The sequence below is a fragment of the Gopherus evgoodei genome, chromosome 6 (assembly GCF_007399415.2).
Source record: "Gopherus evgoodei ecotype Sinaloan lineage chromosome 6, rGopEvg1_v1.p, whole genome shotgun sequence".
NCBI classification, from domain to species: domain Eukaryota; kingdom Metazoa; phylum Chordata; order Testudines; family Testudinidae; genus Gopherus; species Gopherus evgoodei.
In genome coordinates this window covers 12,393,227-12,409,342 of record NC_044327.1, presented here as the reverse complement: position 1 = coordinate 12,409,342, position 16,116 = coordinate 12,393,227, and the positions used below count along the sequence as shown (strand labels likewise).

Genomic DNA, 16,116 nt, shown 5'->3' with positions numbered 1-16,116 from the left:
ATGCAGAGCCCCCGAACCAGTGGCCAGGACCCGGGCAGTGTGAGTGCCACTGAAAATCAGCTCAAGTGCTGCCTTTGGCACATGTGTCATCGGTTGCCTACCCTAGGTCTACAGATTACAGGTTTGTTTTGCTAGGTCCAATATCCTCATTTTTGAATGTGTCTTCGTGAAACATGCCCGGTCACAAACCACCACCAGAAAGGACTGAGACCTAATAAAGAGGAAAGTAATTACACTCTATCATTTCTTCTTTACTAGCAGCAGCAGAGATGCGCCAGAAACCACCTGCCTAAAAGGATTAAGTATTTTGCAAGGACTGACTCACCGCAATCTGAAATGCCTACAACCACTGTACTGCATGCTCAAACAAAAAACGTCCTCTGGAGTTACATGGGGAACTGGCATCCAGGGGTTGGTTTACAGTAGGTACGGGTCCATGGGAATGCCACTTTCCCAGCGCTCCCAACATTTTCAAGCTATCTTGCAGCGTGATCCTGCTAATACTCCCAGCACGTCTCCACAGGGAGAGGGGACAGTAGCAGAACCAGTCCGAAGCTACTGTGATCTCAGTTTCATGATGTTGCTCCTGGTAGGTGGACGGTAGGGCATTTGCTGCTAGTGTGACAAGCAAGCAGTCTGCTTCTACAGACAATACAAGTGAAGTGCAGTAGAACCTACAAGTTACGAACAACTAGGGAACGGGGTTATTCATAACTCTGAACAAAACATTATGGTTGTTCTTTAAAGGTTTACAACTGAACATTGGCTTAATACAGCTTTGAAACTTTACTATGCAGACGGAAAATGCTGCTTTTAACCTTCTTAATTTAAATGAAAGAAAGTTTCTTTACTTTGTCAAATCTTTATCTTTCCCTTTATTTTTTAGTAGTTTACATTTAACATAGTACTGTACTGTATCTGCTTCCTCCTCCCTGTCCCCCCTTCGGTCTCTGCTGCTTCCTGATTGGACACTTCCAGTTCCAAATGAGGTGTGTGGTTGACTGCTCAGTTCATAACTCTGAGGTTCTACTGAAGAAAGAAATGACTTAACCTCACCTTCTGCCCCTGGACACACAGCTTCCCCCAGCCACCAAGATCAGAGCTGAACAATCCCGTCCCCCCCACCCCCCCCCGAACCAAGCTAGTTTAACTCTCCTACTGCTCTCCTTGCTTGGTGAAGCAGCGGGTAGACAGCTGGGGGAGTGGACCAGACTGGGAAGGAAAGGGGAAATGCATACAGAGGGAGAGAGAAAGGACAACTGAGGAAACATGGAGAGAGTTTCACAGCTGATCGACAGGCAACAGAAGCAGGACATTAGTTGGGAATCAGATTTGCTCGAGGGGTGGGGGGAAGAAGAGAAGGCGTCAGTCTGCGTGGGGGGGCGGGGAGCAGCACTGCACACTGCTCTTTAGTAACTCCCTCTGGTCCAGTGAATTCACAGCAAGCACTGGGCTGTGAAGGGAGTCACGCCCAGCCACCTGCAGCCAGAGGGGTCTTGAAGGAAGCACGAGAGCGCCGAGGATCCTGGGAGAAAACCCCCCACCACAACCAGAAGTGAGGTCTCACGCAGACCTACGAAAAGGGACAAAGGAGACAGCAACAGTGAGAGCAAGGAAGGGAAGGCTGCACACCTGGCAAGAAGGAGGAAGAGAACAAAACTCACAGAAGGGGAGGTCCAGAAAAGGAAGAAAAGGAAGGAAAGCGCTTCATTTTAGTAAGCCATGGGGAGCAGTTCTTGGAGCGATCTGAGCTCTCGCAGTAATGCTTGGTGAGAGCTGGCTTAGGAACCAAAAGGCACTCAGCAGTCCCTTGAAAGTATCTTTGTGATGGGGGGCGGGGGGAGAGAATGCAAACTGCATCCTACACAGCAATTACATTCTCCACTCCATTATACAGGGCCACAAAGTGCTTAAAATATTACAGAGCGAAATCACTCCACCCTCCAAACAGCAGCCTTGAGCGAGGTGTGCCAGCCCGTCTCTGCCAGCCACACCAGGCAGGACACGAGCAGAACAATGTATGGCAACAAAGCCAGCGGTGGGAAGAAAATACTAATTTCCCAGGTTTTCTTTGAAGCCAGTCACTTGGGCTAAGCTTTCCCACTCTGCCAAACAGCCTCCTGGATGCCAAGGACCCCCAAGTGCTCAGGGCTGCATTCAGCGAGCCCCAGGGCCCTGCTGCTGCACCTCGTGGGTCCAGACTCAGAGGGACGCATGCCTCCAGCTGAACCAGCCCCACTTCAGCAGTCGCTGGTGAGACCCATCCCCGCTTAGCTAAGAGATTCAGCTCCTTGCACGTGCTCTTGTTGGCTTTGGGCACCCTGAGTGACTGATGTGTCGGAGGCAGACGTGGACACTGGACGGGCTTCCTACCTTGCTGAACTTTGACTCCCTGTCTATCCCTGTCCCCCTGTTCCTAGGCTAGCGAGCGTCTCACTGGCAACAGGGCCAAGCTTTTCCTGGGCTGAAAAGAGACGTGCGGTAGATGTTGTACTAGGACATCTATTTTGAGTCCCCTAAGCTGGAAGTACCTGTTGCAGTACCGCACTTTCCAAGCCAGGCAAATAACGTTATAGGCCACAGTATGGGAAGACACTGGCTATGCTGAGACTTTCCCATCCACAAGGAATTTTGCAGACGGCTGAAACAAAGGAATTGCTTTTCTAGAAGCCCACTCTGTGTCGTGGCCGTGCTTAGGAGCCCTGGGCATGGACCAGGACCCACTGCACCAGGCTCTGTACAAACCTGGCAGCTGCACAGATCACAGAATGCTAGATGTGCATCCAGAGCACCATGCAATGCAAAACCCTTCAGCATTAGCTTCCCTGTCCACAGTGTCACTGGCCACTCTGTGCCCTCTGTACTAATGGCAAAGCCCTCATTCGAGGTGGCAAGGGCGGCCCCTGGGATTAGCACCGTCCTGCCCATGCTCAGACTTTAACGCCCTGAATTCCGGGGAGAAAACAGAAGTTCCCCAGGAGGCAGCTCTCCTTTCGTACTTCTTGCAATTTCTAGTTTGGAGAAGAAAATTAGCGGAAAGGCTAAGGCCATGTCTACATCTAAAATTTTGCAGCGCTGGTTGTTACAGCTGTATTAGTACAGCTGTATAGGGCCAGCGCTGCAGAGTGGCCACACTTACAGCAACCAGCGCTGCAAGTGGTGTTAGATGTGGCCACACTGCAGCGCTGTTGGGCGGCTTCAAGGGGGGTTCCGGGAACGCGAGAGCAAACCGGGAAAGGAGACCCGCTTCACCGCGGTTTGCTCTCTCGTTCCCGGAGCCACCCAGCAAACCGCAGGGAAGGAGACCTGCTTGCTCGGGGTTCCGGGAACGAGAGAGCAAACCGGGAAAGGAGACCAGCTTCGCCGCGGTTTGCTCTCGCGTTCTCCGAACCACCCAGCAAACCGCAGGGAAGGAGACCTGGTTGCTCGGGGTTCCGGGAACGAGAGAGCAAATCGGGGAAGGAGACCAGCTTCGCCGCGGTTTGCTCTCGCGTTCCCGGAGCCACCCAGCAAACCGCAGGGAAGGAGACCTGCTTGCTCGGGGCTCCGGGAAGAGAGAGCAAACCGGGAAAGGAGACCCGCTTCGCCGTGGTTTGCTCTCGCGTTCCCGGAGCCACCCAGCAAACCGCAGGGAAGGAGACCTGCTTGCTCGGGGCTCCGGGAAGAGAGAGCAAACCGGGAAAGGAGACCCGCTTCGCCGCGGTTTGCTCTCTCGTTCCCGGAGCCACCCAGCAAACCGCAGGGAAGGAGACCTGCTTGCTCGGGGTTCCGGGAACGAGAGAGCAAATCGGGGAAGGAGACCAGCTTCGCCGCGGTTTGCTCTCGCATTCCCGGAGCCACCCAGCAAACCGCAGGGAAGGAGACCTGCTTGCTCGGGGCTCCGGGAACGAGAGAGCAAACCGGGAAAGGAGACCAGCTTGATTACCAGAGGCTTCCTCCTTCCACGGAGGTCAAGAAAAGCGCTGGTAAGTGTCTACATTGGATTACCAGCGCTGGATCACCAGCGCTGGATCCTCTACACCCGAGACAAAACGGGAGTACGGCCAGCGCTGCAAACAGGGAGTTGCAGCGCTGGTGATGCCCTGCAGATATGTACACCTTCAAAGTTGCAGCGCTGTAACTCCCTCACCAGCGCTGCAACTTTCTGATGTAGACAAGCCCTAAATGAAAAGCTGCCAGCCCTCAGGACTAACAGCAATCAAACCAGCGCCCGGAATCGCTGCTTCACACCTGGCTCCTGCTTTGCCAATCTTCCGCAGCAACACCCACCTGCAGGGTCTGGCTGCCCAGACAGACAGGCCCCTGGCCGATTACACAAACGGCAAGGGCAGACACAACGGAGAAATGCAGAGCATATGAAGGGAATCCCTGGCTGTCAGAGGTTTGAGTAGGGTGACAGTGGGTGCTGAATGGAAAAGGTTCGGATTTGGCCTGAGAGGTGAGGGGAAAGCCCAGTATGTCCTGCCGCAGGAGAGGGGTGGGTTGCAGAACCGCCATAGCTAAACACAACGTGCTTCACAGTGTTGCAAGAGGGGACAGTTGGAGCAGTACTCAACGGACTGGCAAATGGGAAGTCAGCAGCCTGTCAAAGGGTTTATTGAGCTCTTTGGGGCAAAGTGTGTCCCTTTGCTTTGTGTCCAAGCTCCTGGCACAGCGGGGCCGACAACCGGGGCTCCACAGCACCACGGTTATACATGTGACAAAAGTATCACGATTCCTGAGTACTGGGGAGGATGGTGGGACCTGCGTGGAAGGGACCCTGTTGTACCTCAAAGGGTCTGGCCTCTTGCATAGCACAGGCCAGCCGCCAGAGAAATTCTCCTAGAGCAGCCTGCATCAGGCCCAGCACGTCTGCCTGCGCTAACTCTTCTCTTTCAGAAAGAGTCATCCACTTCTGACGTGGAGGCTCCTTGATGCTGGAGAACTCACCCCCATGACCTGGGAAGTCGTGTTAATGGTTAATTACCATCTCAACGATTTAAAAAACTGCACCTTAGTTCCAGTTTGAAGTAGCCTAGCAAACAGATGACACGTGGAAAAAGAGAGATACATTCTGGGTACAGCACACACCATGCTCATTAGCATTCTGAGGGCTGACAAAACACACTTTGGAAATGAAGTAACATCAGAAAGGGAGACTGCTTGTAGTTAAAACAAAAGAATTTTTATTAACTATGGTTTACATATTCTTAAAGATAGAGCACAGCTGTATTATGAGATATTGAGAAGAATAGGAAAGTATGTGGCTTAACTAGGAAAGGCTGAATGCTAGAGCGAAACTGACGCAGAAGCAGAATGAAGCCTGTCTAGAAAAGGAACATGTCTGGGCATAGGACAGTGCTGCATTTTACATACAGCCACACGGGATTTTTTTATTTTTAATACATGCAGCACGTGGAAAATGACTACAACTTGGCCTCTATGCAACCTTGAAACAACAGACAGGCATTATGCATATTGGAGCCATTCTGCAAGTTGAAAGACATACAGACTATGTTAATAGCATAGCAGCGAGTTCAGATTGTGTAATTTGAAATGGGATTTGGAAGAGGTGGAGAATACCCTTCCCACAGACGTGTTTGAAAATACTCAACTCCCGGCACAATCTGATCCTTTCCAAAGACCAAAACATTTGCTTTTCAGCACTAGATTCTGGGGATAAGTCATCTCTGGCTGGGATGTTGATTACCCAGTGTCTGGAGAGGGGGTGAAGTGCACTGCAGACAGAAGTCACCCCAAGCCTTCCTTCACTTGGGGGGTTGAATTTTAAGAAGGGGACCAGGAGAGCACTGAATCAGACACAGAGCTGTGGGATGATATGATGTGCAAACACCATTAATGGCACACATGCCCAATGCCCTGTTCTGTCAGCAGTGCACTGTCCAGGGACAAAGGAGAAGCCCCAAGCCCCAGCACCCTCTGCCTTGCCAGCTGATGTCTGGAGGAAGGGGAATTCATTTTTGTTCTTTCAGGATAGCATGAATTTTACAGACATTTTGCAGTGCAGTTCGGTTTGGGAGATGTAATCTTTGATTGGGTCTAAATTTATCTTTCAAACTGATCTTTGTTTAATCAATTATGTGTCATCTTGAGTCCCTGCTAATTGAAATCAGGAGTTGAAACGGAGACTAATTTAATTTGGTGCTCAAAAAAATACTGTCACAACAGACATAACTGGACAAAGTCTCAGAGTGGATTAGATTAACACTGTAATTAGGGTTCACTTATCCCTCTGATAAGGTGACACACGCGCTCCTCTGCATGCTGTCCTTGTATAACTGCTTTAGCACACTGTCTGAGTCATGGGCATACTTGGACCCTCCCCTCTGGGCTCTGAAAGAGTCCTGCTTTGCGGAGTGTAGCGAGCAGTCTGCAGACTATGTTGCTTCGCTCAGCTGCGAGAGGTTGGTCACCTAGCTGGAGGGCTCAGCTCACTGCTCCCGGGGACCCCAGCTGCACAGAAGGAGATGCACCGCCTTGGAAGAATCATCAGGAGGCACAGCACTGCTCAGGTACTGCCGAAGTGCTGGGGAGCAGGAGGAGAGGACAGCACAGAATGGGCCTTGCTGCAGTTTTTAGAGAAAGCATGGCCCTGCAGAGCACAGCCATCCCCAGCTGCAGGGGCACAGCAGCCCCCCAAAACCATTCCCCACTTCCCACTCGGCCCAGACCGCCCGCCCCAAGAGGGGTGATACTCGGTGCTAAGAGCCCAGGTGCACAGTTTTAAAAGCACATTAGCACCTGATCTCCCAGGTCTCTTCAACAATGATACCCAGGCCCAACAGATCCATTCAGCCACCTGCCCTGCAAGGACACACAAGCCACCAATTCCTTCCGCCGTGTAGCCCTTTGGGACACACACAGAACCTGGTGGATCAGACGCTGGGCTGCTCTCAGACAGCCCCAGCACAGATCAGTGAAACCGCCAAGACCGGGGTGAGTCTTGCAGCTGCTACCCAGACAGACAGCAATCACGTCCCGTTACACACTGCTGCCTCTTGACAAAGCTCTGAGCAGCAAGTGGCACTGGGCTGGTGCGTGGGAGAAAAGCGAGGCTGGGAGAGGTAAAGCAGTAGAGATGCCCCACTCGCAACAGCTAGAAGAGCTGGCCAGGGGCCCAGCAGCAGGGAGCCCCTTTCGGTGCCAAGAAGAGCACAGATCCTTCCTCCCTCCACCTCTCCCCAGACAGAAAGAAGGTCCTTAGATGGTTGTGGGGTGAGGGAGGACAGAAGTGGCATTCTGCCTTCTGGCAGCCAGTGGTTACACAGGGATTGGGGAAAGGTTCAGCACACGCTGAACATCTACTACCCAGAATCGGACATGACCCATGGAGCCCCTGGAGCAGCGCCTGGGGACAGCAGCCTAGCAGCAATCCCAGTAGCTGCCTTTTTTCCAAACAGCAGGGGCCAGACACAAGGTTTCTTACTCGCATTCCTCCCTCCAGTCCTTCCTACTAGGCTCTGACTAGGGGGTATCCTGCAGTCATGACAATACCATGATGCTGGGCTCGCCTTTTAAAGCTGCCTTCCAGCGCTCTGCTAAGGACCGAAATGGGACAAGCTGACTGAGCAACTTTTACCAACATCTTCTGCCAGAAACTGGATCCTCTCCCACCCACCTACCCCCACTTCTTTAATTGTAATTGCTTAGCCCTGATCCTGAAAAATCTGATGCACTTGGCAGGGCCACAGCTTCAAGCAAGTCACTGGCAGGATTTGAGCCTTTCAATGCTTTTTATTGCGTTGTTAAGTTTTCCATTTTGAGCCATACACAGTCCTAGACAAGTTCACAGCCGGACTGTGCCCGGCCCTTGTGCAGGAGCACAGGGAACTCCCCCTTCCCCACCCTCCCTTGCGTGCCCTGCTAAGAGTCAGGCACAACTGCAGTTCCTACTCAAGAGAGTGCAAGGGCTGGTCCCTGTGTAGTGGTATGAGGATGTCCAGCACCTCAAAAAGGGGTCGAGAGGTAGCCATCCTGCTGCCTTTCCCTCCCTCCCCACCAGCCTGAAGGGCAGATCTGCCCCTGGAAGAGAGTGTCGTACCCCAGGAAAGAATGTAGAGCAGATGCACTCCCTCCTATACATCAAAAAGCTCCATACAGCAGACCAGATCCCACTGCTCCTCTGAACTGCTATACCTCACAGCGATCCCAGCACACGGCTGGCTGGCCCTTCGTTTCTGAGACCTCCGTTGTGCCTTTATGGATCTTCTCTTCAGAAGCGCTTCACCGACACTCATACCACGTTATAGCTGTTACAGACCGAACGCACTCCAAATGCCAACCATTAACAACAGACGTCATAATCTGACATCAGGACTTTTAGTAACTGCATTGCAATTCTGCCCTTTTTATGAAGCTATCTTCCCCGAAGTATTCGACAGAGATCCCTCGATACTGCCTGAGCCAACATCTTATTGTGAGTGTCCATGAAATGCATTAGAAGGGTCTTCAAAGTAAAGCACTGTATCCATTTAACAGCACATCCCTGGGGAAGTGAAAGCCAATCTAGAGTAAGTAAAGGGCATAAATGCAGAATGAGCAAGATCACTGAATGTATTTAGGCCCTGCTGCCCAAGAAGGTCTTTGTTCAGTTTTAAGCACAGATCTGACCGTAAAATGACAAATGAAGAATCAATTATGTAGTTCTGTCCTGCTGTTTAACATGTTAAATGATCCTATCAAGACTATTGCCTACCCACTTGTGACAATTAAACAGCAGGCTCATTCCACAATAATAAAGGAAGACAATGTTGGGGTTTTATTAAACCTTGCTTTTATCCCTGGCCATGGAAAGGAATATAAGTATGCCTTACATAACAAATCTATCCATCCAAAACATGCAGTGCTTCAATAGCCAAAGGCTGAATTTTTGGTTGAAGTCTCAGGCAAACATTGACAAGAAATGTTTTTCAAACGTAGTCTCACATGATTCATTTTGGCTAACAGAGAAAACGGTGATTTGCCAAGAAGAAAAGTAGCTGATGGCCATGAGCATGTCCACAGCTAACCTTTGCACAGCTCAGGACAGCAATTCTGAACAAAGGCAGTAACTCAGTTTCCTTTTAAAGTCTGACAAGTGGCTTATGTCCAAGGCATTATGAGAAAGAGAGAAGTAGTTTGGAGCGGAAGAACCATGTTGGTGTAGCGATAGGAAGTCCAAACTCCAAGGCAAACAGAGCAATATTTCAGCAAGGAAATATTTTAAAAGGCTTCCTCTCTAAAAAACTAGTAAATATTTTTCATGGAAAAGATCAGTTCTCCCTTTCGCCAAATTTCGACACTAAATTCAGTCCCTGGAGTGTGAAAACAGGGATCTCAATGCAACTGGAACTGTGGAGTCACCTCCAATGTCTCACAAAGCTTATTATTCATTTTACAATGGTTCTAGGAGGCCTCAGTCAGGACCAATGCCTCCTAGTGCTAGGTGCTGTAAAAATACTTATTACAAAATAAAGATTAGCTAGGCCAACACAAGGAACAGAGTCCAAAACGTGGCTTAGGTTTCCTGAGGAAATGGGTAGCCCAGGTCCCACCCTAGAACAAGGAAGAGAGACCACAGTTAGACTAAGAGTTCACAGGGCTCCAGGTCAGAAGAACATTCACTGAAGACAGCCCATAAGCATTTCTCTCTGATCCAAGTGGCTGAGACAGAACATCAGTTGCTGCCAGGAGAACAAGCAAATATGCTCCATAACAGGAACATTTTGTTTTCCCTCTGGCATCAGTCTTAAAACTCAGACCACAAAGGGATTTTCTCCCCATTTACAGACTTTAGCGTGAAGACCAAGCTAAATCGTCAGTCTGGCAAATAACGCTCTTTTGGGGGCACTATCTGGAAAGCAAATGTTGAACCAGACGAGAGCTGCGTCTACACTAGACAGGGTGCTGGATCAGGCAAACCAGTGACTGCTAAGGTTCACTGTCTTATTTCATTGCTACTGCAAATTAAGTGCTCGGAAGACTACATCGTACTGTAAGGGAAGTTATCTTGTCTACAAACAAGCTATATTTGTCAGGTACACAATCAAAGTTATTGTCATTAAAGAACGTAATCCTTCTCCTGCTTGAGCTCTGGCACGACTTAATACAATTGAAGTGGTTAGCTTATTTCTGACAGAAGGCTGGGACTCTGAGGGAAACTTATTTCTCCAGATATACGACTGAAAGAAAGACAGACTATTTAAAACTGTAGCTCCAATCTGAGAAGCTACCGTTATAAGAAGTCTCTGCTCATTACTAACCCAACTGCCTTCTCCTCTCTACCTTGAGCAGCATGAAACCGAAAGGTTTTAGGTCCCTGCCTGGCAAAGTGTTCTGTATTGATAAACCCATGTGCCCACAAAGAGCCGTCCTTAACTTCAGCCAGGGTCCATGCACCTGGAGCCAGTTGCTGCATTGGTGCCTTGGTTAACACTAGTTCGATACGGGAGAAGTTAAGAGAACTCCGTTGGTCACACACCTATCATTCACGGACATGGGAAACACACATAAGGTTAAGATTTCCGTTTCATCTGTTTTACATTGTTCAGAATCTTTTTATCCATGAACTTCCATCATTTGTCTTCTTTAAGAAAGTAGTTTTGAAATATCTTTAAAAGCTGGGAAGGTAACTCTGATACTTGGGAGAAGTCCATGGATGTGTTTGGGAGAGGTAAAGGAAATAAATGGCAGGTTTTGCCTCAGTTTGCGGACTTCCACTATCTGGGATCAATCAGAGCTTGAAACAAATCAGAGTACTTTTCTTTCTAAGCCAGTTCTCCATATCAGCTGAAATCTCATTCATATCTGTCAATTGTAACATGCTTTTTTACCTGTCAGTCACCACAGCCAACCTAACAACTTCATGGAGGAATTCAACACTGAACATTTCACATACAACAAAGACTGAAATAAGAATGTGCTCTTTAAACATGGTATGTTAGAGCAGTTGCATAATATCACTAACAGATTCCTGCATGCCAATACAGGAATCCAAAGCGAAATCTTTGAAAGCTTCCAACAAATAAGCTTTCTGGTTCCCCTCCAAGCAATGAAGCATCGAGAAGCACAATGCTCAGATATTAAGGGACATAATCCAACTGCAGCCAAAGTAAGTGGAAAGGCTCCCATTGGCTTTCATAGGAGTTGAACCATGTCCTTAAGTAGTGGACAACAAAATCAGTGGTCCAATCCTGGAGGGTGCTGGGCAACTCCTGTGAGATGCTGAGCATCCTCTATTCCCACTGAATTTAATGGGAGCCAAGAGTGCTCAGCGTTCACTTTGCTTGATTGGACTCCTGATGATTTAACATCCTTCCAGTGTTCTAAACATCAACCTTATACCAATATATATGAACAGAATTGGCCTGCCAGTACATCTGCTACATCAAACGCTATTCGGACCAAGACTACTATAAAATGCTCTCATGAATTAGCAGCACATCCACAATCTCACTGCCTGGTATCTCAGTGTTGAAGAGAGCATTAGCTGAGATAACAGTCTTGTCCTTTTCATGGATTATTTAAAACACAGAATTTCTATATAGGGCAAACATTTATATTTGTGAAGAAATGAAAGCACTGTAAACATGAAAGGAAAAAAAATGTACAACCCCCCCATGATATTTAGACTGAAAATAAAAGATAAATTTATTCAATAGCAGTGAAAGCAAGAAAGCATTCAACCCAATTCATCTAAAAAGCCTCTGAAGAAGATGGCTGAATAGAGTTACAACAATAAAAACAAAAAGGCCCGATGACACCTTGATAGGACACTGAAAGCATTCTGCTTATAAACAGTGCAATCACAGGTCATTTTCTGCACCTCTCTTCAAGTGTGCTGTTTAAAAAAAAAAAAAAAACACAGAAGTATGGGCATTTATACTAAAACAGGACGGCTGCTTCGTACAGCTTTGGCTTCTCCCACTGCTTAATCTCCCCAAATGATATAATCCTGCTTGGACCTCATCCAGTGCCCACTGTGGAAATGAGAAGATCCCCGTTGATTGCACTGGCACTGGATAGAGCCCTTTGTGACACTCGTTTAATGTAACAGTGAACTTGCTGTACAAAGCAGCATCTTAGCAACATGCCACAAGTCCCCATGCAAAAACCACTTAGATCAGAATTAAAGCTTCACTAGCCGGAGCCCAAGGATGTGTGTGTCTGTCTGTGCTTTTATACTAAACTCATTGCCATGATATCATGGTGGCATCCCAACAGCCACCAGGCACACAGGCTACTGGCCAAAGTCTCAGGCAGACAGCAGATTGTGAATTCAGGTGTTCGTTTATCTACGTATGCTTCAGATTACCCAAATATCACAGAGAACAAGGATTTTATTTGGATAATCAGGAATTCAGGTAATCAAGAGGTCAGGTGCCACCCAGCAGCAGCATGCCCTCCCCTCCCACCAATGGCCAGGGCTTGCCTATATGCACTAGTTAACCTAAAGTCACTTTAGTTAAACAAGTTATGAAACTTGTGCGATTTCATATCGAGATAGTTAGACCAAGACTACTGTGTGTGTGGACACCCACTTGTAAATACACTGATCCAAGTTAACCTGATCTAAGCCCGTTTTAAACCATCATAAGAGTGCCCTGCACAAAACTGCACTGGCCTGGCCCGAGTTCTCTCCTGCAGGAAGCGCTGCAAATTGCAAACCTGCCTTCGCTCATTTTATTCCTGAATGTCTTAAATGCAGTTTCAAATTGCTACATAAGACACAGTTTAATCTTCATACTTGCACCGATGTGTTACGCAGCTGAAGGACCTTTGGTTCAGCTAGGTTGACGACCAGGATAGTCATGTGGAAGACACCCCATATCAAATATCAATCTCACTGACACCTGCCTAGCGCCCATATTCTTACCACTCATTATCCTCTGGGCTTCGTAAGGTTCCATGTAGCCAGTGTTTTCTCCTTTCACCGCTTTGTTCAGCTCACTCTTGGCATCAAACGGATCAGAGTAGTCATCTGCTATCAAGACCTGAAATGAAGAAAATTACACTTTTAGTGGAGGAGGGTTTTTTGTAAGCTGAAACTCACAATCTAAAACTAAGTGAAACTAAATCAGCAGCAAGTGCTGGAAGGGGTGACATCTGTACAGTGAAAGTGGGAACAAAAGCGTCAAAAGAGGCCTTAGCCAACCCCTTTTAGCATTGGAAGTAAGGCCCCGATTCAGCAAAGCTCTTAAACATCTGATTAACAGAAAGCACCTGCTTTAAGTGCTCTCCTCAAAATCAAGATGTAAGTGCTTGCATCTCCTCATTCAACCATGGACTTCTCACAAAAGCAGCTCTCCGCTGAGGAGTCTGACTCTCACATCACCACACAGCGAATAATGGGTCACTAGCAAATTAATGAGACATGAACGCTTAGCACAACTGAATCCACCGCAGGACTCCAATTTATCACAATACCATCTCAGATCTTCCAAAAAGCCTCTCTCCTCGTCATACATTTTCAATACTTGAGATCATTTTTATGTGCTTTGTTAACTCATGTATATTTACTCAGCTGTAAACCACAAAACTGCTACAGTAGCTTAAAATACTGTCAAGCTACTTCATAGGGAAAAACACACACATTTTCTCATCGCATTAAATAAAACCAAAGCATGGTTCAAGTCCTTGGTTTCTAATTTTCCATTTAAAAAAATAGACCATGAAACCAAGCCCATTCTTTAAGGCTGAGTTTCTCCACCTGACCCATACTTTTTATTCCCTATAAACACTGTAGAAGGCCATTCAATTTCCCCATCATAAATGCACATGAAATTAGATGGCAAGAAAGTAAACTAAAATTAAGCAAACGCAAGTGCCACCTCTTTCTTCCTTGATAGATAGGGGCAGGTGAAACTGGGTACTGTGTTACCTGGGACATGCTGCCTTTCCATCCATTCCCACCCCTTGCTGGCTGCCTGCAACTTCGGCATATGCCAAACGGGGGCTGGAGGCCACGTCAGTCATTCAGCGGCGGGCAGTCGGAGGCCACAGGGAGAGGGCAGGAGCCCACTAATTAAGTCAAAAGTGCTGTAACTTTGCACAGAGCTTTACAGAGACAAGGGAAAAGGCTGAGCTGCCCCGAAGAGCTTCCCATCTACCTCAGCCTGATGCTGATAAGGGAGGTGGCAGACAAGAAAGGCACAGGGAAGGCAAGTCCAAGAATGAAAAACTAAAGATAAGGCAAGCTGCAATTGTACCGCAGACACACTTGCATTCCCCAGGAACTTTGACACTGAGAATAGGGCGAGACGGAGCAGACAGGGCACAGAACAACACCAGAGAGTGAAGTGAGGATGAAGCCAGAGACAAGAGAAGATGAATGCGCTTGGCACCATGTGAGCTGGATTTAAAGTTCCAGGCTTCAGACGTCACATGGGCGAAACCACTCAGGCAAGGGCGGAGACAGAAACAGCAACGGAATTGATGGGCAGGGACCGAGCCACACGCCGGCCCAGAGGGTGAGGGTGAGGAATCTGAAGGGAAGGAAAGTGGGATGTGGCAAAAAGACCAATTTTAGTTCCTGCCCAGAGTGGGCAGGGGCTGAGGAGGAGATGGTTACAGACAGTATTCTGCGCAAGCGTGCCATTGCAGACAGCTGCGTGAACTTCCCCATGTAATGTAAGGAGCCCCATTACAGCCAACGGGGCGCCTCATCGGCTTAAGCACTTTGCCAGATCAGACCCGTGCATGAATTCAGCACAAGCACCCGCACTCCCGTCTCTCTGTGTTAGAGGTGGCTGATGGCAATTGGGTCACCATCTTTTTTTCAAATTACTCTTTGAGCATGGGAGAGCAGGAATCTAAGAGCTTGAAGAACCCCAAAGAATCCTCAGAGAGATCCCACCGAAAGCCCAACAGCCTAGCAATCATATGGGTTTGTTTTGTGTGCGTGTCTGTGTGCGCACACACACAGGGGGGAGGGTAACTAAAACATACACAGTGCACAAATGCATATCACTCCCACGGTTAAGAATCATGGCCTGAGTCCCTGCATGTCGCACATGAGAGAGTGTCACAATGAAGGAGAAGTCGCTATCTGACAGCACACACTATAAGCCAGGGTGTTTGTAACTCATACTTTTTAAAAAAAAAAGGAGCATTTGCCTCATGTCATCCCTACAGGCACAAGTTAATTATTGCAATTCTAAATTACTTCTCTCGGCTGTTTTAAGTCTAAACCTACAGTGCCTGCTTTCCACATACAATTTAAAGATATTTGAGGGCCTGGATAAACTGAAAACCGCTAAGACGACAAGGAAAATCAGGAAGAGAAAGAGCAATCCTTTGTTTCACCTAACAATGAATTGAACGGCTTGTTATTGCAGATATAGTTAACGCAATGAAAAATGCTACAGCTTCAGTAATGTATGCATGAGCTGTAATCAGCAGTGCTGTCAGAGCAGTGTCAGCGGCTGCGTGCGCTCAACACAAAGACAACAATGTGCATCATGCAGCAGTAATTCCTCCCAGTAACAAGGGCATATTTATCTGTAAAAGCCCTACAGATGAATCACCATCCATTTACTTTCCCGGATAGGGCTTTGTCAAGAGCTGATGGATAGTATCTTGGGCTCCCTGCTGGTCCCCTATTCCAGATACTGACACTGTAATAGCTGCCTTTCTTTAAAATAACTGCACTAAAGTGACATGAAACAGAAAAATAGCCTCACAAGGACAATGTGCTTTATTTGCTAATTCTTCTTCTCTATTTGCCGAAAAGCATTAAGGGAAAAATTAGACACAACGCTGTCCAACAGCAGACTGTCAAATGTTGATTTGGTTTAAAAGCAAGACAGTGACATATTCAAATGCTCCAGGTACCAGATACCACCAGAGGGACTGAAATGATGAACCTGCTTTACGGGAGGAGACGTAATCAGAGATGCAGCAAACAGATCTGAACGTACGGAGCCTTATTCTCATGCGTGTATCCTTGCTGGGATTCACACAGGAACATAGGCCCGCGTATCTGGATCTGTTTGCAGGATCAAACTCATGATTTGTTAACAGTTCTGTCTCCAGCATCCTGCAAGCAGGGGAAACCCCCATGTAAGATCCGTGGACTTTTCCCCCTGAAGCGGAAAAATGATTATGTCGTCAGGATGGCGGAAGTGCTGGGCTATTCAT

General features: G+C 47.9%; 1 protein-coding gene across 1 annotated transcript in view; it reads right to left on the bottom strand.

Moving 5' to 3' along the window:
* The window catches only part of SHB (SH2 domain containing adaptor protein B), a 151,113-nt gene that overhangs the window by 95,606 nt on the left and 39,391 nt on the right, over positions 1-16,116 (bottom strand). Inside the window, exon 2 of the mRNA XM_030566843.1 lies at positions 12,854-12,971. Coding sequence (XP_030422703.1) covers positions 12,854-12,971 — 118 coding nt within the window. The remainder of the gene's footprint in view (positions 1-12,853; positions 12,972-16,116) is intronic.